Source organism: Triticum urartu, chromosome 5 (genome assembly GCF_003073215.2).
Source record: "Triticum urartu cultivar G1812 chromosome 5, Tu2.1, whole genome shotgun sequence".
Lineage (NCBI taxonomy): Eukaryota > Viridiplantae > Streptophyta > Magnoliopsida > Poales > Poaceae > Triticum > Triticum urartu.
In genome coordinates this window covers 39,396,659-39,421,460 of record NC_053026.1, presented here as the reverse complement: position 1 = coordinate 39,421,460, position 24,802 = coordinate 39,396,659, and the positions used below count along the sequence as shown (strand labels likewise).

At 47.7% G+C, this 24,802-nt stretch overlaps 1 protein-coding gene across 1 annotated transcript; it reads right to left on the bottom strand.

The window, feature by feature from the left end:
* Positions 1–10,575: 10,575 nt before the first annotated feature.
* Positions 10,576–16,638, bottom strand: LOC125507743 (kinesin-like protein KIN-12C). The gene is made up of 15 exons (XM_048672235.1): positions 16,178–16,638; positions 15,932–16,075; positions 15,729–15,812; positions 15,523–15,648; positions 15,374–15,433; positions 15,175–15,228; positions 14,998–15,090; positions 14,310–14,405; positions 13,848–13,996; positions 13,486–13,632; positions 13,248–13,377; positions 12,238–13,158; positions 12,067–12,165; positions 11,245–11,976; positions 10,576–11,140 (listed from the first exon to the last, which is right to left on the bottom strand). Exons 1-15 carry the CDS (start codon positions 16,418–16,420, stop codon positions 10,886–10,888), a joined length of 3,333 nt encoding a protein of 1,110 aa, XP_048528192.1. The 5' UTR covers positions 16,421–16,638; the 3' UTR covers positions 10,576–10,885.
* Positions 16,639–24,802: the final 8,164 nt, after the last annotated feature.

Here is a 24,802-nt window from a genome sequence, read left to right as displayed (position 1 = left end):
TTTAGAATCCCAAGTGCCAGACACCTGTTGAGCCACCAGATCAGAGTCACCAAAGCACTTAACCCGGCTTAAATTCATCTCCTTTGCCATCCGAAGACCGTGGAGTAAGGCCTCGTATTCATCTGCATTGTTAGTGCAAGGGAACATTAAACGGAGGACATAACAGAACTTGTCACCTCATGGGGAAGTTAGTATGACTCTAGCCCCCGAGCCCTCCAACTGTCTGGATCCATCAAAGTGAATAGTCCAATACGTGTTATCTGGCTTTTCCTCTGGTGCCTGCAACTCTGTCCAATCATTGATGAAATCCACGAGTGCTTGGGATTTAATCATTGTGTGAGGTGTGTATTTGAGCCCGTGAGGTCCAAGCTCAATAGCCCACTTGGCAATCCGGCCAGTTGCTTCTCTGTTTTGAATGATATCTCCCAGAGGGGCTGAGCTGACCACTGTGATAGGATGACCCTGAAAATAATGTTTGAGCTTCCGGCTTGCGATAAACGCTCCATACACCAGCTTCTGCCAATGTGGATACCTCTGCTTTGATTCAATGAGCACCTCACTGATATAATAAACCGGCCGTTGAACCGGATATTCCTTTCCAGCTTCCTTGCGCTCCACCACAATAGCCACGCTAAAAGCTCGGGCATTAGCAGCCACATACATCAATAAAGGCTCTTTATCGATCGAAGCTGCAAGCACAGGCGGTTCAGCTAACTGCCTCTTCAGATCCTCAAACGCTTTATCAGCCGCCTCGCTCCAAACAAAATCATCTGTTTTCTTTAGCATCTGGTATAAAGGGATAGCCTTCTCACCGAGACGACTGATAAACCGGCTCAAAGCCGCAATCTGGCCGGCCAAACATTGAACGTCATTGATACACGCCGGTTTAGCCAAAGATGTAATTGCTGATTTTTTTTCCGGATTAGCCTCAATGCCCCTGTTTGACACCAGAAAACCCAAGAGTTTGCCTGCCGGTACACCAAAGACACATTTGTCCGGATTGAGCATCATCTTGTAAACCCGGAGGTTGTCAAAGGTTTCTCTCAAATCATCTATCAATGTTTCCTCCTTCCTGGACTTTATCACAATATCATCCACATATGCATGAACATTGCGCCCAATCTGCTTATGAAGAAAATTCTGAACACAACGTTGATAAGTCGCCTGGGCACTCTTGAGCCCAAAGGGCATGGAGACATAGCAGAAGGCTCCAAAGGGAGTTATAAAAGCTATCTTCTCCTGGTCCTTAACTGCCATTTTGATCTGATGATAACCAGAATAAGCGTCCAACAAACACAAACGGTCACAACCCGCCGTAGCATCAATAATCTGATCAATACGAGGAAGGGCAAAGGGATCTGCTGGGCAAGCCTTGTTCAAGTCTGTGTAATCTACACACATACGCCAAGTGCCATTTTTCTTGAGAACCAGCACCAGATTAGCCAACCACTCTGGGTGAAAGACCTCCACGATAAACCCTGCGGCCAACAACCGAGCTACCTCTTCACCAATAGCCTTGCGGCTTTCTTCATTTAAGCGGCGGAGAAACTGCCGGGCCGGTTTAAACTTAGGATCAATGTTAAGTGTGTGCTCAGCGAGTTCCCTCGGCACACCTGGCATGTCAGAAGGCTTCCATGCAAAGATGTCCCGGTTCTCACGGATGAACTCGATGAGCGCGCTTTCCTATTTGGGATCCAGGCTAGCATTGATTCTGAACTGCTTGGATGAATCACCAGGAACAAAATCAACCATCTTAGTATCTGTGGCCGACTTAAACTTCAACGCCGGATCATGTTCCATAGTTGTCTTTTTCAAAGAAGTCATATCTGCCGGATCAACTTTGTCTTTGTAAAATTTCAGCTCTTCCGTGGCACAAACCGACTCAGCATAAGCCGCATCACCTTCCTCACATTCCAAGGCAATCTTCCTACTCCCATGTACTATGATGGTCCCCTTATGACCTGGCATTTTAAACTGCAGATAAACATAACACGGCCTCCCCATGAACTTAGCGTAAGCCGGTCGTCCAAACAGAGCGTGATACGGACTTTTGATTTTTACCACCTCAAAAGTCAATGTTTCTGATCTTGAATCATGATCATCTCCAAAATCCACCTCTAAGGCTATCTTGCCCACTGGATATGCAGACTTACCGGGTAGTCGGGCACCACACCATGGAAAACGGTGTTTGACGGTTTAAGATTCTTATCTGTCAACCCCATATGACGGAAGGTATATCATAATATAGAATGTTGATACTAATTCCCCATCCATGAGCACCTTGGTGAACTTATACCCCCCAACTTGAGGAGCCACCACTAAGGCCAGATGACCTGGAGTGTCAACCCGGGGCGGGTGATCCTCTCTACTCCATAAAATGGGTTGCTCAGACCAGCGCAACTACTGAGGCACCGCCGGTTCAACAGAGTTCACAGCCCTCTTGTGAAGCTTCTGATCACGCTTGCACAAGCTAGTGGTGAAGACATGATACTGTCCACTATTTAACTACTTCGGATTGCTCTGATAACCCGACTGCTGCTGCTGGTTCCCCTGATGGTTGTAACCTCCCTGGTTGCCCTGGTTCCCTTGATTGCTGTGTCCGGTTTAATTGCCCTGAAATCCTGAACCGGAGCTGCCGCCTCCGTAACCCGGCCCGTGAAAACCACCTCCTGAACCGCCGGGCGGGCCATTATCGTACTGAAATATATTGGAGTTCTTGAACTCTCGCATGATATAACAGTCCTTCCAAAGATGCGACGCTGGCTTCTCCTTTGATCCATGCTTTGGATAAGGTTGATTTAACAGGCGCTCCAAATTGGGGCCTGAACCTCCGCCCTTCTGGGGCCGCTTGCCCTTACGACGCTGACCGTTCTCCTGAGCATTGGTGTTAGCCACAAAGTCCAAACTATTGTCGGTCTTGCGCTTACCATTATTCCCATGGCCTGCCGGATTATGCTGCTATCACTTGGTGTTGCCGTTCTTTTTCCCTTTCCCCGGTTTGTCCTCCTCCAAGTCAGGGTCTCTGGTACTATCTAAATCGGCATACTTAACCAAAGCGGCCATAAGCGTTGACATATCATTGCAGTGACATTTGAGCCTTCCTAACTTCTGTTTGAGCGGCAGAAAACGGCAATTGCCCTCCAATGTTAGTACTGCGGTATCTGCATTGATGCGATCCGATGAATGCAGAATAGCCGAGACCCGTTTCACCAAATGGGTTGTAGACTCCCCATCCTCTTGGGAACAAGCGGCCAGGTCAACAATTGACATAGGTTGCTTACAAGTATCCTTAAAGTTCTGGATAAACCGGTGCTTCAATTCGGCCCATGATCCGACAGTTAGTTGGTAAGCTCTTCAACCAAGTACGAGCTGTCCCTTCCAACATCATGGTGAAGTATTTAGCACATACCGCTTCATCCACATCTAACATCTCCATTGCCATCTCGTAGCTTTCAATCCATGCCTCTGGTTGTAGATCGACGGTGTAATTGGGTACCTTACGAGGGCCTTTGAAATCCTTGGGCAGTCGCACATTACGCAAAGCGGGGGTGAGACACGGCACGCCTAAGGAACTGAATACCACACCTGGCTCCACTGAAGCGGCAGGGTGAACCAGAGTAGGTTGACGGGCTCCATGCAGAGCTGCTAACTCGGCCTCTCGACGTGCATGACCATGATCCACCACATCCTGCGCATTAGCACCTCCACCTGCCGGGTTGTGCCCTCGCGGCGAGTTACGGCGACGTGCACTGCTTGATACGGCCGGTTCATCCTCAACGTGCTTGCTGTAGCTCCGGCTCGGACGGGGGGGGGGGGGGGGGTGTGGAATGAATCCTCTCACGACTATGTGAATAAGCCTGTTGCTGGTTTAACACTGTTTGAAGGAGCTCTCTGGCCCGTCGTGCCTCAATCGCAACTGGTGATTCATCGTCGGTTGGGAGGGCTGCCAATCGTGAAGCAGCGGCCACAATGTTGTCCAACGGGTTGGAGTAATGCCCCGGGGGTGTTGGAACATACTGTGGCACGATGTTATTCTGACGAGGCGGGTCCATCGTGCGTGGCTGAACCGACGCTCCTGTTCCTGGCGCCTTAGTCCGGTTTAATACTGGCTGGTTACTAGTTCCTGCTCCTGACGTGTTGAAGAGATTTCTTGGCTCATAACTCGGCGGGAGATGCGACCGGTATCTTCTTCTCATGACTTCCTCTGAGGCATTCTGATCTAGCCTAAGCCGGTAGGCCTGAGCTTCCAACTCGGCCCGTTCTGTAGCCATCCTAGCATTCTCTACTACTAGGTCCACTTTAGCCTGAGTTATCTGATCTCCTACCTTTGCGATCTCCCGTTGTGCTGATCCCGGGCTGCTGCGTCCACCTCCGCGGCCATCAATGTTGCCAAAGCGTCGAACAAGTCAGACAGAACTTGAGCCGGAGGTGGTGCAGAGCCCCCTGCTTCCGCCGGCGTGGCTGTTGCTGAACCAGAGAGCATTGCTACGGCGGTTGATGAGTGGGGCGCTGATTGTGTACCGGCCATGAAGATAGCGACCCGGTTTGGCAGATCAAGGGAGTCCGGAATATTGTTGCCCTCAGAACCTCCACTAATCCGGCCGTCCTGCAACTGATATAGCGATTCGGTTTCTTCAGAAGACTCGTCGTCGGAGCAGACAACGGTTTCTCCATCAGATGTCGGTCCGTCCTTATATTCTGCTCCATGGATGACACCCACGAAAACATGCCTCGCTACGGGCTGAACCGGGGAAGGGCTTGCATGCTGAGCCGTCTCGATGATGTCGGCACAGGTGTCCGGCTCAGGGCCCGGTTCGCCAATCTTGCCGATGAAGACGTGAATCCCACCAAAGGGGACCCGGTACCCGTATTCGATTGAACTGGCCTCGGGGCCCCATCCTGCGTCGTCGATGTAGAGCTTGCCGCGATGACTCTTCGTCATCCGGCCCACAACGCATCCCTTGAGTCCATCAAAGCTGCCCTTCAAAAACTTGAAACCATCGTGCGACAGCCCCACGGTGGGCGCCAACTGTCGTGGTTTGTCACGGCAGATGTCCTCGTGAAAGGACTTAGTCGTGGAGTCATCGCTACGAATTAGCTTAAAGGGGTTAAACCGGACAAGGGGACACGAGGGGTTTTATACTAGTTCGGCCCCTTCGATGAAGGTAAAAGCCTACGTCTAGTTGTGATTGGTATTGCTAGGGTTTCGATCACCAAGGAGCGAATCCGCGTTGCCTGGCTCTCGAGTTGTTGTCTGTCGTCCCTAAACCGTTGTCGGGTCGTCCCTTTATATACACAGGTTGACACCTGCCGGTTTACAGAGTCCCGAGGTCGGATCATAAACGTGTCCGGCTCGATCTCTATTCCTTCTACTTACAATACAAGTTACATGAGAAAGTCGGTTTACATCTACAGGCCTTAACTCGCCTTTAGGCCTTGGGCCTTCGTAAAGCGCCACCATCCTCACATCTTCATGGGCTCCTAGCCTTCACAGAGCTAATTCGGCCACTCCTGGCCGGTTTATGTCCAGTAGTAATATCCCCAACAGTTGTAGTGTAGCTCAGCGAAGAAGCGCTTGATTTTGTTGCTTTTGCGGCTGCGAGCCCAGAAGTTGACGTGAGCCCACATCTGTTTCCTGAAACTAGCTCTGGATTCCATCAGAGGCTTCACAGCATCAAACTCGTCACCTTGCAGAAATTACATCTTATGTCATGAAACATTCAGCACAACTTAATTGCGATTAACTTGATCAGGACCAATTAAATCTCTAGTTGAATGAGAAGAAAGGCATGTACCGGGTGCCTGGCATTGTAATAGTGGAGAGCGTGGCGGACGTGAGGCATGATGGTGGTGTCACGCTTTCTGCATCATATGAAATTAGTGTGTAATTTATTTGATATGTTAAGTTGTTTGACATATGCACGAGCATAATATATAGAAGACGATCTGCCCTACTATCAAATGCAAACAAGTCTTCTCATTAAGGCGCATCATGATCAACAAAACTAGAGCCGATGGGTAATCTCACACAAATCTTTCCATGATGCAATTCTCCAGCCACGACAGAAGAACCAGATTGTTATTCGTAACTGCAAGATTGGGGACGCAGAAATCATAAGAGCGATTGGAGTCACATGAGCATGCTATATTTATAACTTCCCTTAGGATTTCCTCAATCGCTGCATCAGAAAATAAAATATATATATAAATAAAAAGGCTTGTATCTGAGAATTATAGTTGTTTGACTTCAACCACAGTTGCCAAACATAAGCTGTCATTCCAACAAAGGCCAACGAAAGAAGAATTTGTGATGAACATGTCTATGCTCGAGGAGTCAGAAGCTCTTTGGTTAAAACCGAAGGCAAGGATGTCACTTTGTTTATGTCGCAACTGTCTCTTTTGTTGACCAATAACTACTTGTGCCACAAGCGGACATCACATGTGACCGAACCTATCTGCAGGTGCAGTAGCATCATATTTTAAAATTAATTGCCGCTGTGATCTTCGAGTTTGTTCCTTCCAGGTTGACGGGACCAATTCATAGAGCTCCAAATCAAGGGACTTGGTGCAGGCAAGTTTATGTGTTACTCCCATTTCCTTAACAGCACAGACACACGCACTAAGTGATTGAACATACTTTTAACTGTAAGTAGGAACTGTGGAGTAATGTCGTTCATATTCTAGACATTAGAAACGTTGCACCCAAAATATATATCACGCTTATACTACTTTCGGTCAACAAAATTAATGCATGAACTGCCAAGTGATTCCGATTTTCAGAAACCTCTACTGCATGGCACTTACTCCATCGCTTCACTTTGCGCTCGTGCTCGCGTAGGTCAGTAGGTGGCTCTGCAATCGTACCCGCTCCTCAAGGGAAAGCTGTGGCAGCAGCTCCTCCAGCGATGGCGCAATAAACGGCTCAACTTCCTGTCTAACGGAATCCGGCCCAGACTCCATCAGTGATTTGGAATATACCCCCGCTGAAGGTGATCTGTAGAAGGAATATGCCCATTAATTTTGCAAAACATCTTCAGAGTAACAGGGTAACAAACAATTCGCTGCAGTTTGAATTAACAGTAGTGCAGCTCCAATGTTATATACACAACCAATGCAATTACCTAATACACCGGAGGTAGTTAAAAAGATGGCACGCATCTAAGGCCTTGTACAATGGGAGGTGCTTAAAGAAATAAACCAGACTTTTTTTAAGCACCGGTGCTTATTTGTACAGGGTAGACGCTTAACTAAGCGTCTCTTCTATAGAAATAGGCACCGGTGCTTCAGAAAATCTCGGATTATTTTTCTTAGCACCTCTCTAAGCATCTCCCATTGTACAAGGCCTAACTATACATGTTTTTTTACAGCCAATTGCAGTTACCAATTGCTAAAATCATCAGAGGTAACAATTGCACAACGGATTAAGGACCGTTACTGCAATTAGCACCGAAATCGCAGCAGGTATTTAGATCGCTTAAATCATCGCATTCAAAACAAATAAAAACTAGAAACAACCCTAGTTCATGGTCTGTCTGTTCCAAAGACGTGCGTGCAGATCTGAGGTACGCAATAAGAGGAAGTGAGTTTACGCCGTCATGGGGCGTGGGTGGCGGCGGGGGGAGGGGGAGCGCCGGCGTCCTCGCGGCTGGAGGAGGTCGAGCTTCTTTGAGGGCGGAAGGGTCTACACGCGTGCGCTGGGAGGTGTAAGGCGGAATAGGAGGGGATTAGGCTGGTCGTAATGGTAGTATCATAGGTAGTATCATGCATGTCAATTAGGCAAATTTGATGAGGTGGCATAGAATTAAATGAAGAAAGAGAGGGTTGAATATCATATCATGATACCGTATCATATTAAACGGTGTACTACTGTCTGTCTTGCATGGCAATAAATGAAGTTAACTATGATACTATGCACTACGGATGTACTCCCTCTGTTTCTTTTTACTCTGCATATAAGATTTGACCAAAGTCAAACTACACAAAGTTTGACCAAGTTTATATAAGAAAATATGAACATCTACAACACTAAAACTATATAGTATGAAAATACGTTTCATGGCGCATCTGATAATATTAATGTCATATTGTGAATGTTTATATTTTTTAATATAAAGTTAGTTAAACTCTACAAAGCTTGACTTTGACCAAAATTTATATGCGGACTAAAAAAAAACGGAGGGAGTAGTATCATACACTAATATCATATGCATGATACTAGTATATGATACTCGCCATTACGACCAGCCTTAGCGTTCGACGCGTGCGCTGGGCGGCCGGGCGTTAGATGCGGAGGATTAAAGGACGCCCAGCTAATTAGGCCTTGACAGGCTGAACATGCGAGAATTGAGAGAACTAGCGCTCGGATCTTAGAAAAACTGGAGTAGTTAGGGTTCCTGTTACAAGAGGGAGGGAGGTGGTCGCCAACCACCCGGCGGCAGTTAGGGTTTACACCCGTTTGCATCGATGCCTCTCCGGCATGGATCTGAGGTCCTTAGAAGAGAAAAAAGGTTCACTGAAGGTAAAAGGAAGCTCGATAGCAACCTTGAGCAGATACGATAAAAAGGCGTGAACCAGTAATTTGATCTTAACCGACAGATGGGGATCGGGCGACTGTCGGCTGGTGACTTGAGTAGTTCAGTGTCCCGCTTCACTTCATCATGTTAGCCGCATGTTGTAGATCCAAGGGCTTGGGCCCGTTGCCGGCAAGGGAACAACTACTGAAGAAGAAGAAGAAGAAGAAGAACATGGGAAGGAAGGAGCCTGACAATACCCCCCCCCCCCCCCCCCACACACACACACACACACACACACACATACATAGAAAAGACCAGACTTGTCCTCAAGGCTAGAAATTTAGGGAGATCTTCTGGATAAATGTGAGTCGGGCAGATTTGCTCATTTGACCAACCATCTAGCAACTGGAATATAGATTTCTCCTTAGGGTCTTGGAATGAGCTTGTTATTTGGAACTGCTTCAGGTTGGAGTTGAATTTGGCCCTGATCATCCACTATGGGCAAGTGTTTGGTAGGAATGACATGAGTTCCGGTGTGTTGCTTCAACTGGCTCGCATGAAAGGTGTGGCGTAGTTTACTCCCCTTAGGAAGGAGCATCTAATATACATGGTTTCCTACTTTCTTAAGAATTCTGAATGGGCCATAGTAATTAAAATGTACTCCATTATGCAGGTGAATGCTGAGATAGGTGTGCATGTAGGGCTGGATTTTTATGTAAACCATGTGTCCCTCCTGAAAAACTCTTCCTTTCCTTTTTTTGTCCACAAAGTGTTTTATCCTTTCTTGTGCCTTTTGCAAGTTTGCTTGATCATTTGACGAGCTACATCCTTGTCGAGCAGTAAATCAGGAGGGTCCTCACCTAAGAAATCTGGTTGACTGGATTCTCCAACCATGGGGGGAGGGAAGCCATATAGAGCTTGAAATGGGTTCATTTGTAGAGAGTTGTGAAAAGTTGTGTTATACCACCAAAATACTGCATAATGGGGAGCCATGGACATTTCAAGAAAGATGTGTTGTTCAGTTAGCTTCAGAATACTACATAATGGAGTCATCGTGCAGTTAACTAGATTATTGAGTTAAATTCAGTTAACTGCATTATTGAGTTCAATTCAGAATTGAGTATACTCTATTGTTTACATTCAGTCCAAGTGGATTTCACCAAATAAATTATTCAGTGTGCAATTCAAAAAAAAGTGAAGATGCACAACATACTACCTCACACATTCAGTTATAGCACCACAACACACCACACCAAACCTCAGAAACAACCACATCCACAATATAGTTGAAGACTACAAGTCAAACTAACTTCAAAAGCCACCATCTTCTTCGACCATTGACCATGCATTTTGGCTCAGGCAAGCATAAATCCATAGAAAGATGGATCCACCATAGTGTCAGGTGTTTCTTGCAAGCATCGTAACAGGAACAACCTTGGATTCAAGCGCTGGAGCGCATAAAATGAAAACATCCCCACCTTTACAAAACCTAACACTAACCCTAATTAAGTTTGAGCATGGTGGACCTACAAAGAGCTCCATTTCCATGCCAACCATGGAGATGTCGTCGTCCTAGCTAGCTCTCCTCCTCATCCTTCTAGGAAGGCATCCTCAACTTCGACTAGCTGAGGCATCCTCAACTTCGACTAGCAGCAACAGCGGCGGCGGCGTGGTCCGAGCAGAAGAGAGTCGGCTGAAAGAGTGAGGTCTGAGAGTGGGCAGTGAGAGAGTGGCTCGGTCAAGGCAGAGATGTGCCGTTAATGGGATTTCATAATTTACCATGCAGTGGATATTATATATGTGCAAAATTTCAAGATCAAACTCCATCTCATCTGCCAGATAAATAGCAATAATTATCACTGAATAATTATATTGTGCGGTTGATTAAATACCTAGTACTATACTAGCAGACATGCAAGACTCAAGACTGCACTTGAATGCAAGACTCAATGATACAAAGGGAAGTAGTACATATTTTCAGTTCAGCCTTTAAAAGAAGACCTGCACTTGGATGTTTGACAACTGCCTGCCTTCTGCTTCAGTGAATGCTTTCAGTATGAAATATATAAACTAGCAGTTCTCAAGAGGAAATGTAAACCCATCAATCATACAAAGGGGGAAGAAGTACAAACTGTCATCATACATAAAAAAATCAAAGCTCTGCCCCAACAGTGGGCACATGAACCATCATAGACATGTATAAAAATCAAGAAAGATCGAAGAACCAACGCTTGTTTCCTAACTGTCAACCAGGCCCAGTTGACTTACTCAAGCAATTTAGAGGCAAACGCAGCAGCTCGCCAGGAGTGATCATCTTCGTCACCGTCGGTGGTGGTGGCAAAGGAGCCGACGAATCACTGAAGTTCGAGCAATCATTCGAATTCAGACTTGAACGCAGAACGCCAGGACTGATCGTCGTCTTGGACAGTGGACGACTCCCTGGGAGCATGGCTGTACTCCCTGGGCGCATCCTCGCTGCGGTAGAACCCCTCCAGGGCCGACTCCGGCAGCCGGCTCTCCGCCAGGTAGTGCTTCATCGTCTCGATCTCCACCTCGTGCTTCTTCCTCGTCTTCTCCAGCTGCTTCTTGAGCTTCTGGTTCTCCTGCAGCATGGCGGCACTCCTCTCCTGCAAGACAAACACAAGACCAAAAAAATGAGTTTCACGAGACCAAAATGGATCTCCTGAACCAAAAATGGTGGTGCTCTGAAGTTTGAACCGGCCGGACGGACCTTCTCTTGCGTGGACGCCTCCTCGGCTTCCCTGAGCCTCACGAGCAGCTCACCGGCGGCATGCACCGCCTCCGCGGTGTCCCGGAGCTGGACGCGTAGCCTCCTGTTCTGCTCCCTGAGCTGCGCCCGCTCCTTCTCCCGGTCGATCCTCACCATCGACAGCTCCGCGGCGAGGGCGGCGGCGAAGGCCGTGCCGCAGCCCTTCTTGCCGGCCCTGGCGGCCGCCCTCTTCACCTCCGCGATGCCCCCCATGACGCCGCGGTGCCGCTCGAGGAGGTCGTTGTACAGCTCCTGGAGCTCCACGTAGTGCTCGATGATCCTGGCGTGGCCGTAGATGGCCCGCTGGAGGGCGTCGTCCAGCTCCTCCGTGCACTTCTTCTCGTCCCGGAGCTCCGCCTCCGTCTTCTCCGCGTGCCTCCGGCTCGACTCCAGGTCCACCCTCAGCTCCTCGGTGAGAGATATCCATTTGCTCTCGGACTCCGTCCATTTTTGCCGCTCTTTCTCCAGCTCGTACTCCTGGTCCGTGCTGCCGTTCCTTATCTGATCCAGAAGGCTGTCGTTTGCTGTTGATCCGTCCGTGAGAAGCTTTACTTGGTCCTTCAGCCTCTGGATCTCGCCTTCAAGTGCTTCCCTCTCATTCACATCGAGTGGCATTTTGCTATCCTCACATTGTTCAGCAGTTAGTTCCCTCATAGGCATAACATCTTCTGGTCCCTTCTTTTGTTGCCCAATCTGCAATTGAGCAGAGAAAATTGTCAAGGAATGGAAATGATAATTGCCTGAAGAAACTTATTCACAACTCACAAGTAAAACACCACATACCAAGTTGCTCAACTCCTTGATCTTAGCTCCCTGTTCTTCACATAAAGCTTCAAGCTCAGCCACTCTCTTAGAGCCAGTAGTCGAAGAGATATCACCGTCCTGGTAGAGTAAAAATGTGTAAGCAGGTGCCAAGATTTGATGAGTACAAACTCTGCCAACAAAATAGCATACCTGGAGGGAAGCATTAGCCAAGTCATTGGATGTGACAGCAGTCGCCGTTACAATCTGCTTCTCTGAGTTGATGTCCTCTAAATGGTCCTCATTTGTATCCATTGCTTTCTTGCAGGATGAGCAAATGGTAGAAGCCGAACTGGCGTCCCCCTCCGGTAATGCCTCAAGGGCTGAACTTGCTTTTGCTGACTGGCGGGGGTTCAGTGCAAAATGGTCAAATGAAAGGCCAACAAACGATTTTCGTGGTGCTGGAGGATTCTGCTGATGATACTCTATAATGTGCAGGCCCCGTTGGAGACTTGCGGCCAGCGAGTCAGTGGGACTAAGCTTGCTCGATTGTAAGGAGGAACGCACTGCACTCTTCCTATATGTTTCCAAATCGGCTTCTCCTGGGCTGGATTCACCAAGCTTGCTCGGAGAGAACCCTGGCGACGCAATGCTCCTTCTTGCCTTGTGGATCTTTGGAGAAGAGCAGAACATCGCGTCTTGGATTGGGCTCAGCTGTTCGGAAGCACTAATTGATAGAACAGATTTCCTGTGAGAAACCTGGTCATGATCAGCATTTGTATTGCTGTGCATTTTCTGGGGCTCTTCCTGAAGTGGGCCTTCACTGTCATCTATGACAACCTGATCATCATGTTCCCATGGTATTGGACTGTCCTCTCCACTCTCTGCATCCATGAAGTCATCAAGAGTGTCTTCAGATGAAGAATGAATCTTGCTAATCTGATCACGCAGTTCATGCACATCATCTTCATCCACATCCATTTCATCATCTGTCTCAACTTCAATAAGGGGCAAAATTATAGAGCGATTGAGGCTCACACGCAAACTGTGCAAGCTCGCTCGAGCAATTTGTGCATTGAGGTATCCAGTCTCAGATGTTGCGTGCTCTCCAGACTTGGTTCTTACAAGTTCATCCTGCAGGTCATAGAACACAATTAGCAAATTTGCAAATTTCTGTAAACTGTTGCCACATATGTCTACTCTCTACTGTGCTCCTGTAGTACCTTCAGCTGACGGATCTGATCACTCAGACCATTAACATCATCTTCTGATATCTCATTTACCACAGCTTTGTTCGGCATGAGCTTTGTTCGCTCACCAAACCTTAGCGTGCTTAAAGTCTCAGACCTGCATCTGCATTTCAGGGGAACATGCCAACTTAAGAAACTGTAGCATACCCCCTAATGATAAAGCGCTCAAGAAAATGCAAGGGGCATATGAGAATTCCAGAGCCAAACATACCTGTGCTCTGAAGAAATGGAACACAAAAATGTAGCCCTTGAATTGCCGCCTAGCGTATCCTTCAGCACATGTGTCAAACGGGACTGGCTGTATGGCAATTCATCTTCCTGGGGCTTTGGTTCTTCTGAAAGAATATTGACTAGTTTCCTAAAACCACAGTGTGCAAACGTGAGATATCTGCCTTTTTACATTCTTGTTAAAGAGGCAATGACGTATTAGTGTCAATAATTGCAAAAATATCAACCACACAATCTGAATGTTTTTGTTACAAGAAGGATCAGTAAATATGTATAGTAACAAAAATATCAATCATGCAATCCCAATAGGAAAAATAATTGTGTACTTATCATTAAACAACATACCCGAGGTTTGAGAGAGACTTCTTAACGTATCTTTCCTCTCGTGTAATGTTCTTGCCAGCGCCATCACTTTCATCAATATCAACACCAGCTAGATCAACAAAGGTAATTTTGCTAGTTTTTGAACTACTAAAGCCATTTGATGACAAATCCTGCAATATTAGTTGAATAAAGTAAGATAAATCACCAAATTTATATCCTCTTATCAGCAGACTATTCAAAATGAAGTAAGATAAATCACCACATCTACATCGGCTGATCAGGTGCAGACATTTCAAATTAGAGTAGAATGAACTAGCAGGATATTGAACTTTTGATGAGCTCTAGCACTGATACGAATATATGATTACTACAATATTTGCAGTCAAATTAATGGCTGTAAAGTGCAAATGGATAACAGGCAACAAAATACACAACAGAAGAAAACATTATTTGCATAAAATCTTATGAGGGGAATATGATTACCTTGCTCCAAGCTTCAATGACACAAGTGAATATCACGTGAGAACGTGAATTTTTCAAGTTCATACTATCAACGCCAATTTTTCTTTTTGTCAGGCCCTGCAAAAGGAAGCAACTCATGCTAAGCATGACATATATGATTGGAAACTTTGGTATCAAGATAACTAGCGACAACCCTAGAACAATGGCAGACTGAAGCACATGATGGTTATTGTACATATCACACCAGATACAGCAAAATAGTAATGGTGCTGAGAGAGCATGGTGAAAAGCAATTATCATGAATTGGTGCGATCTAAGCATTATAATTGCAGCTGGGTTTCCAAATAAGCTTTTTGGATAGCTCTAACTTAGTCACTGTAGAGTGCACATAATTGTTCATGCAAACAAGGATTGCCTTTCTGGACAGAATAGAAATACCAATTTTGAACTTTCTTCTTAAAAAAACATAATCACGGTGCGCTATTCCCTGTAACACTAACTAGACATGAGCTTCAATTATCCTATTGGTTTCTCTGAAAACCATGCATCAAATATATTTTTAATCACTGAATCAAGAATTTTAACAATTTTTAACTTTCTTAACACTAACTAGACACGAGCTTCAGTTATCCTATTGGTTTCTCTGAAAACTATAAATACACACAATTAAATAGTAATAAGTACGTATTGGTTAGGCCTCTCACAATACCTTCATCAAGATCTGATTTACATCCTCGACTGTCGATACATACTCCTCGGTCAAGTTTTCGACATGGACACCATTGCCAGTGGTCTCTCTTATCTAAAAGGGTGGAGCTGGGTAAGATATCCATATAAACCAGCACAAGTGCACGTTTCAATGTAACTTTCTTGAGTAAGAATATACCTGAAGATTACGTTGAGATGGATCAAGCAGGTCATTGATCTGCTCATTAAATACCTGCAAGAAGTTGGAAAGCAGAGAAATTAAAAATTCGGTTGGTGGTTCAGTTGTGAATCCTGGAAGCATTTTTTTGTTCAAAACATTTCAGTTCTAGAAATCCATATGTGTAGATGCAGTATTCATCCGTTTTCTAAGTAAGCACCTCGAGAAAGGAGCACCGGCACTGGTAACTTGTGTGCTTCTCAGGGGAGCTCTCTTCGTTCTGAAACAGGAAAAGAACAATTCAACAAGAGAATCGAAGCAGCTTAACTGAAAACTGCCGGGAACTAGAGATAAAGAAAGGGCTCTTACGCCTTGGATTTGGGAGAAGAGGTTCTGGAAGAAGCGAGGCACGATCCCCCGGTCGGCCCGGTCGGAGCGGTTGTCGAACATGGCGGCGAGGGGGCCCCACATGGTGTATGTCTTCCCTGTGCCACTCTGGTATGAATGAATCGACGAGCAGAGCGTCAGCAGCAGGAGGAGGAACAGAGAAGACAGTACAGAAGAAATGGCAGTACCTGGCCGTAGCAGACGAGGGAGGTGTTGAATCCGGCGAGGGCGCTGTGGATCATGGGCACACCCACCAGATGGAACGCATCCTCCTGCCAATCACCAATTCACCATCAACCACAGAATTAGTCTCATGATTACGGCAAAGCTCCACCAAAGCAAGCAAAGCTGCTCCGACTGACGGAGCAGAGCAATTGGAAGCAGAGGTTACCTGGGAAGCCCTGTCGTCGAGGAAGCCGTCAACGGCAAAGGCGCGGTCGCCGACGGCGATGGAGTCGGGGGAGGTCTTGCGCACGAAGAAGAGGTCCTTGCCGTCCACCGGCAGGCTGACCGCCGGCCGCACCCGCACCACGACCTGCCACAACCGTCACCCCGCGAGATCTGTAAGCGTAAGGACGACCGACCCGTGGAGAAGAAGCGGGCTCGTCGCGTGAATGAATGAGCGGACGGTGCGTACCTTGACGGCGGGCTCGTCGTCGACCGGCCGCTGCTGGGTGGGCGCGGCCGCCGGCTGGGGAACGGGGACGGGCTTGGACGGGCCCGGCGGCGGCGTGGAGGGTTTGCCGGCCGGGGAGGGCGGGGCGGCGGCGAGGTTGGGGTGGAGGTTCTCCTGGTCGTCGGCGGGGGAGGCGACGGAGAGCGGGGAGAGGGACCGCGCGCGCGAGGTCTGGCGCTTGAGGTTCCGCCGCAGCATCTCCATGGCTGCCGCCCGCGCGAGATCGACTGGATCTGCTGCTGCTGCGGCCGGATCGAAGGGGGAGGAGGAGGAGAGGGGAGACGGTGGGACGGAGGCGCTTGCTTGGGTTGGAGATGTAGATGTGATTGACTGGCTGGCTGGCTGGGTATCCGTTGCGATTCAAAAACTTTTGAAATGGGGATGCGGGGGAGTGGTGGAGCGCCGTTGGGTGGATTGGAAGGGAGTGCGGCTGGATCTCTCCCTGGTTGTTGTCCGTTCGGAGCAGAAAGCCGCCAAGACAACTCGCGGAATAAAAACCAGGTGGTAATAATAGAAGATTCCCATATTACTCCCTCCATCCAAAAATACTTGTCGGAAAAATTGATGTATCTAGACATATTATAGTTCTAGATACATCTATTTTTATGCATTTCTTCAACAAGTACTTCCGGACAGAGAGAGTACTTTATTTCCTTTTAATAAAGTCAGTTTTTTTAGGCCGAAGAAAGGTCGGTCAGGGCAACAACAAGAGGCACCATCCGATTTAGCCGAGTGGCTGTCCAAGGACATGTTTGGACTGGAACCCTTCTCCAACGGGCCCCATTTGTTCGTGGACAGCCCATCGCCCCGTTTCAGCCCTAGCCATGAGAAACAAGATCTCCATTTTCTCACTCTTCTTTTCACTCCTCCTTGTTATCTTGTCACCCTCTTCCCCACCGACCAAAACCCCATTCCGATGCCCCTATCGTCGTCGACCACGCTGACGAGGAGCTGCTATAGGCATCTTGCACCGCCTGGTTGCTCCACATGATCGAGGGAGCTACTTCAGGTTCCAACTTAGCATCTCTATTTTCATCGTTGCTCCCTCTCAATTGGACTCTTCTACTGTGGTCGAATCAAAGGGAGAAAGACAGGCAGGAGATGGTAGGGTGTGGATGTGTGTGTACGTGCACGTGTGTCACGTGTGAGGTTTCATTGGCTAGCTATCCTCTACAATTCAAAAACTACTGAAAAGGGGATGCGGACACAGCGAGATGAGGAGAGTTGAGCTGGCTTGGTTGGCTCCTGTCAGTGCCAAGGATAACATGAGTAGGGTATTCTTAAAGTTGAAGAAAGTGAAGGATAATCTTCAAAGTTGTGTGTGTATGGGGGAGGGGGGGGGGCTAATATCAGAGAAGATAGTAACAAAAGGAAGAAAGAGGTGTTGGCAAAACTGGAGGATCTGGAGATCCTTGAAGGAATGGAATGTATATCTGGTGAACATTTTGAGAGGAAAAGTTTTGTTGAAGGGGCCTTGATGCACATTTATGAGGAAGAAGAGATGTATTGCTATAACAGATCTAGCGAAAGATGCATGGCTCCTACAAGGCGATGCAAACATCAAATACTTATATAAAATTGCTAATGGGAAGAGAAGGAAGAATATGATGTATTCTCTAATAGAAAGACAATGTTGAGGTTCATGGTCTACTACTATTGTCGGGGGGATGAACCCCAGGTAGGCAACGGAACCCGGATCCTTTTCAAAAACAACGGGGCCAGCAAGCCTCTCGAGCCGGCTCACGCTTGGCCAGGTCACTCGACCCGGCCAAACTCCGCAACCCGGTCGGACTCCTCGATTCGGCCCCGACCACCAACTCAAGACAGCCGAGCTCGGTACGTCAAGACTTCCCCAACAAGCCAGCTTCACCCTTGGCGCGTTCCTCAACCCGGCCACGGGTCAGCTCCCGTCCCGTCCTAGCCGTACGATGGGACGAGTCTCCACCTACCGATGACCGAGGCAACAGTGCCCTGCCCATGCCTCTGGTCAGCCGGGGCATGGCAACAGTGCCCCACCTACCCGCTGACTAAGGCCGGCGTGGCAACAGTGCAACCATCGTCACCAATGACGCCAGCAAGCGGTGACCTGACGGAGCGCCACTGTAGCCGGCTCAACCCGGCCACTCCCTAACGATCGACAAGACGGCCAACAGTGCCCCCATACCCAGCGGGCCCCGTGCCCGAAGAACTCGGTGAGCCTGGGCCCCCGGCGGGTCCCAGCGTCGGCTTCCTAGACAATGACAACCTGACCCCACGGCCTTGTAACATTACCATTGTACCCCGGGGGGTTGACCTATAAAAACCCCCAGGAGGCCTCCATGCACAGGGGTGAAGAAATCCGGTCAGTAGAATACACACACACATGAAGAGGGAGCAGCCTAAGCCCTGGCCTGCCTTCCTTCTTCCCCGACACATCTCAAGGAGCAACTCTGTACTGATACACATCAACCACACTCGGCAGGACTAGGGGTGTTATCTCTCCGGAGAGCCCCGAACCTGGGTATGTCTTGCGTCCCGCACTCGCTCATGCCGACCTCGCCTCTGGAGCCCACCAGTGCCCTCGAGCCTCCTCCTATCTTTAGCCATTCATTGGCATCTGCCATGCGCCCGCCACGACAGTTGGCGCCCACCGTGGGGCAGCTCGAGGTCCTGGCCGGGAGCATGCTTCAGACAGGGCTCCTCTCCGACTCCGACGAGCCCGTCATGCTGGCGGACGACGCCATCGACGCACTCGCCACCTCCTTCGCCGCACTGCGCGTCTGATGTCTACTACACAACCTTCTTCTTGTAGACGTTGTTGGGCCTCCAAGTGCAGAGGTTTGCAGGATAGTAGCAAATTTCCCTCAAGTGGATGACATAAGGTTCATCAATCCGTGGGAGGCATAGGATGAAGATGGTCTCTTTCAAACAACCCTGCAACCAAATAACAAAGAGTCTCTTGTGTCCCCAACACACCCAATACAATGGTAAATTGTATAGGTGCACTAGTTCGGCGAAGAGATGGTGATACAAGTGCAATATGGATGGTAGATATAGGTTTTTGTAACCTAAAAATATAAAAACAGCAAGGTAACTAATGATAAAAGTGAGCGTAAATGGTATTGCAATGCTAGGAAACAAGGCCTAGGGTTCATACTTTCACTAGTGCAAGTTCTCTCAACAATAATAACATAATTGGATCATAAACAGTCCCTCAACATGCAACAAAGAGTCACTCCAAAGTCACTAATAGGGGAGAACAAACGAAGAGATTATTGTAGGGTACGAAACCACCTCAAAGTTATCCTTTCTGATCGATCTATTCAAGAGTCTGTAGTCAAATAACACGAAGCTATTCTTTCCGTTCAATCTATCCTAGAGTTCGTACTAGAATAGCACCTTAAGACACAAATCAATTAAAACCCTAATGTCACCTAGATACTCCAATGTCACCTCAAGTATCCATGGGTATGATTATATGATATGCATCACACAATCTCAGATTCATCTATTCAACCAACACAAAGAACTTCAAAGAGTGCCCCAAAGTTTCTACCGGAGAGTCAAGACGAAAACGTGTGCCAACCCCTATGCATAAGTTCATGAGGTCACGGAACCCGCAAGTTGATCACCAAAACATACATCAAGTAGATCACGTGAATATCCCATTGTCACCACAAATAAGCACATGCAAGACATACATCAAGTGTTCTCAAATCCTTAAAGACTCAATCTGATAAGATAACTTGAAAGGGAAAACTCAATCCATTACAAGAGAGTAGAGGGGGAGAAACATCATAAGATCCAACTATAATAGCAAAACTCGCGATACATCAAGATCATGCCAAATCAAGAACACGAGAGAGAGAGAGAGAGAGATAAAACACATAGCTGCTGGTACATACCCTCACCCCTGAGGGTGAACTACTCCCTCCTCGTCATGGAGAGCGCCAGGATGATGAAGATGGCCACCGGAGGGGGATTCCCCCCTCCGGCAAGGTGCCGGAACGGGTCTAGATTGGTTTTTGGTGGCTACGGAGGCTTGTGGCGGCGGAACTCCCGATCTAGGTTTTTTTCTGGAGGTTTCTGTATTTTAGGAATTTTTGACGTTGGGAACAAGTCAGGGGGTCCCCGAGTCATCCACGAGATAGGGCGGCGCCCGGGAGGGTAGGGCGCGCCCCCACCCTTGTGGAAGGCCCGGGACTCTTCTGGCCCAACTCTTTTACTCCGGGGGCTTCTTTTGGTCCATAGAAAATCATCAAAAATTGGCATGTCAATTGGACTCCGTTTGGTATTCCTTTTCTGTAAAACTCAAAAACAAGGAAAAAACAGAAACTGGCACTGGGCTCTAGGTTAATAGGTTAGTCCCAAAAATCATATAAAATAGCATATAAATGCATATAAAACTTCCAAGGTTGATAATATAATAGCATGGAACAATCAACAATTGTAGATACGTTGGAGACGTATCAAGCATCCCCAAGCTTAATTCCTGCTTGTCCTCTAGTAGGTAAATGATAAAAACAGATTTTTTGATGTGGAATGCTACCTAACATATTCATCAATGTAATCTTATCTATTGTGGTAAGAATATTCAGATCCATAAGATTCAAGACAAAAGTTTAATATTGACATAAAAACAATAATACTTCAAGCACACTAACTAAGCAATTATGTCTTCTCAAAATAACATGGCCAAAGGAAGCTTATTCCTACAAAATCATATAGTTTGGCTATGCTTCATTTTCGTCACACAAAAATGCTCTCATCATGCACAACCCTGATGACAAGCCAAGCAATTGTTTCATACTTTAGTAATCTCAAACTTTTTTCAACTTTCACGCAATACATGAGCGTGAGCCATGGACATAGCACTATGGGTGGAATAGAATATAATGATGGGGGTTGTGTGGAGAAGACAAAAAAGGAAGTCTCACATTGACGCGGCTAATCAATGGGCTATGGAGATGCCCATCAATTGATGTCAATGCAAGGAGTAGGGATTGCCATGCAACTGATGCACTAGAGCTATAAATGTATGAAAGCTCAACAAAAGAAACTAAGTGGGTGTGCATTTGAGGAAGCCCATTGTTGGAATATACAAACCAAGTTCTATAATGAAAAATTCCCACTAGTATATGAAAGTGACAATATAAGAGACTCTCTATCATGAAGATCATGGTGCTGCTTTGAAGCACAAGTGTGGAAAAAGGATAGTAGCATTGTCCCTTTTTTTATTTGGACTTTTTTTTCATTTGGCCTTCCCCCTTTTTTTGGGACAATGCTCTATTAATGATGATCATCACACTTCTATTTATTTACAACTCAAAGATTACAACTCGATACTAGTACAAAGTATGACTCTTTATGAATGCCTCCGGCGGTGTACCGGGATGGGCAATGAATCAAGAGTAACATGTATGAAATTATGCATGGTGGCTTTGCCACAAATATGATGTCAACTACATGATCATGCAAGGCAATATGACAATGATGAAGCGTGTCATAATAAACGTAACGGTTGAAAGTTGCACAATATATCTCGGAATACTACTAGGGAAAAGCCTATACACAGAATCTTACCAGCAGCGCCCTTTAAAATCAGGCGCTGCTAGCAGCAGCGCGGGTTTTTAAACCTCGCTACTACTAAGTTGATAGCAGTAGCACTGGTTTTTAACCCTCGCTACTACTAAGCGGTCTCTACCGTGCCCCCCGGGACATGCCATAGTAGTAGCGCGGGTTTTTAACCCTCGCTACTACTAAGCTGATAGCAGTAGCGCTGGTTTTTACCCCTCGCTACTACTAAGCGGTCTCTACCGTGCCCCTGGGCCATGCCATAGTAGTAGCGAGGGTTATAAACCCGCGCTACTACTAAGTTTTTACCCCTCGCTACTACTAAGAGGTCTCAACCGTGCCCCTCTGGGACATGCCATAGTAGTAGCGAGGGGTAAAATCCCTCGCTACTACTAAAGGTCCCATTTTTGAAACTATACCCCCCCTGTGGATCGCCTTTTCGGTTTTGTAAAAAGCAAAAGAAAATGATAAAAAATTCAAAAATTAAAATCCTTCGAGATGTAGTTATGTTACTACATCTACTAGTTAGGAAAATTTAAAAACTTAAATTTGGACATGTTTTGCAAAAAGTGTAGGGAAAATGTAAAACAGCTATAACTTTTGCATACGATGTTAGAAAAAAACGTATAATATATCAAAATGTTTCAAAAATTAAAATCCTTCGAGATGTAGTTATGTTCTTACATCTACTAGTTAGGAAAATTTAAAAACTTAAATTTGGACATGTTTTGCAAAAAGTGTAGGGAAAATGTAAAACGCTATAACTTCTGCATACGATGTCAGAAAAAAACGTATAATATATCAAAATGTTCAGCACGAAAATCCGCATACGATTATGCTTGAATTCCTCAAAACTTCTTGAGGGCAAAGGAACTCGGCATCCAGCGCATCCTATGTTATGGCGACTCGGATCTGGTGGTGCAACAGTGCTCCAGCGAATGGGATGCCCGCGACCCCAACATGGCGAGCTACCGCTTCCTCGTCCAGAAGCTGTCCGGGTTCTTCGCGGGCTGCGAGTTCCTCCATGTCCCACGCGCAGTAAACGAGGCGGCAAACACACTCACCAAGATCGCCTCGTCCCGGCGATCCATCCCGTTCGGCGTCTCCCTCGAGCACCTGCGCAAGCCGTCCGTCAAGTCATCTCCGGACTACGAGTCCATCCACGTCCCGGACGCCCCGGCCGCACCTCAACCCGGCCCGAGGACTGCTGAACCCGGCCCGGGGGCTGCTACCATCGACCCGGCCACCGCCGTACCCGGCCCGGGGACTGCTGCTATCGACCCAGCCGCCGCCGTTCAAGAACCAGGGGCCGCTGAACCCAACTCGGGGGCTGACGTCCCGGAACCCTCCATAGTGGCCATCCTCGCCGTGGTGACGGCGCCATCATGGGCCCTGCCCATCTGAGAGTTCCTGGAGAACAGGGTTCTCCCCATGGACGAGACCGAGGCCCGGCAGGTGCAGCGCCGGGCATCTGCCTACATCATCATCAACAACGAGCTCGTCAAACGCAACACCGTCGTGTTCCAGCGCTGCGTTGAGCAAGACAAGGGCATTGAGATCCTCCTCGACATACACCAGCGCGAGTGCGGACACCATGACGCCTCACGGTCCCTGATGTCCAAGGCCTTCCGCCATGGTTTCGACTGGCCCAAGGCCCTCGAAGACACCGAGTCGCTCGTCCTCAAGTGCGAGGGATGCCAGCGCTTTAGCAAGCGCAGCCACCAGCCGGCATTGGCACTCTGGACCATCCCGATCGCTTGGCCCTTCGCGGTCTGGGGACTCGACATGGTGGAGCATTTCTGTTGGGGAACGTAGTAATTTCAAAAAATTTCCTATGCACACACATCATCGTGGTGATGCATAGGAACGAGAGGGAAGAGTGTGTCCACGTACCCTCGTAGACCGAAAGCGGAAGCGTTATGACAAGGCGGTTGATGTAGTCGTACGTCTTCACGATCCGACCAATGCAAGTACCGAACGCACGACACCTTCGAGTTCTGCACACGTTCATCTCGATGACGTCCCACGAACTCCGATCCAGCAGAGCTTTGCAGGAGAGTTCCGTCAGCACGACGGCGTGATGACGGTGTTGATGATGCTACCGATGCAGGGCTTCGCCTAAGCACCGCTACGATATTACCAAGGTGGAATATGGTGGAGGGGGCACCGCACACGGCTAAGAGACCAATGATCAATCGTTGTGTCCATGGGGTGCCCCCTGGCCACGTATATAAAGGAGTGGAGGAGAGGGGAGAGGGTCGGCCCCTATGGCGCGCCCCGGATGAGTCCTACTCCCACCGGGAGTAGGATTCCCCCCTTCCAACTAGTAGGAGTAGGAGTCAAGGAAAGGGAAGAGAGAAGAGAAGGAAGGATGGGGCGCAACCCCTCCCCCTAGTCCAATTTAGACTAGGCCTTGGGGGGCGCGCAGCCTCTCCTCTCGCTTTCCCCTAAAGCCCAATAAGGCCCATATACTCCCTGATGAATTCCTGTAACTCTCCGGTACTCCGAAAAATACCCGAATCACTCGGAACCTTTCCGATGTCCGAATATAGTCATCCAATATATAGATCTTTACATCTTGACCATTTCGAGACTCCTCGTCATGTCCCCGATCTCATCCGGGACTCCGAACTACCTTCGGTACATAAAAACACATAAACTCATAATACAAATCGTCACCGAACATTAAGCGTGCGGACCCTATGGGTTCGAGAACTATGTAGACATGACCGAGACACGTCTTCGGTCAATAACCAATAGCAGAACCTGGATGCTCATATTGGCTCCTACATATTCTACGAAGATCTTTATCGGTCAAACCGCATAACAACATACGTTGTTCCCTTTGTCATCGGTATGTTACTTGCCCGAGATTCGATCGTTGGTATCTCAATACCTAGTTCAATCTCGTTACTGACAAGTCCTTTTACTCGTTCCGTAATACATCATCTCGCAACTAACTCATTAGTTACAATGCTTGCAAGGCTTATAGTGATGTGCAGTACCGAGTGGGCCAGAGATACCTCTCCGGCA

Excerpts from the sequence above, each read along its gene's own strand:
- LOC125507743 (XM_048672235.1), bottom strand. The coding sequence starts at position 16,420 with ATGGAGATGCTGCGGCGGAACCTCAAGCGCCAGACCTCGCGCGCGCGG. Across the intron at positions 15,813-15,931 it reads TCGACGACAGGGCTTCCCAG|GAGGATGCGTTCCATCTGGT; the intron begins GTAACCTCTGCT and ends GGTGATTGGCAG. Across the intron at positions 13,997-14,309 it reads TCATTGAAGCTTGGAGCAAG|GATTTGTCATCAAATGGCTT; the intron begins GTAATCATATTC and ends CTAATATTGCAG.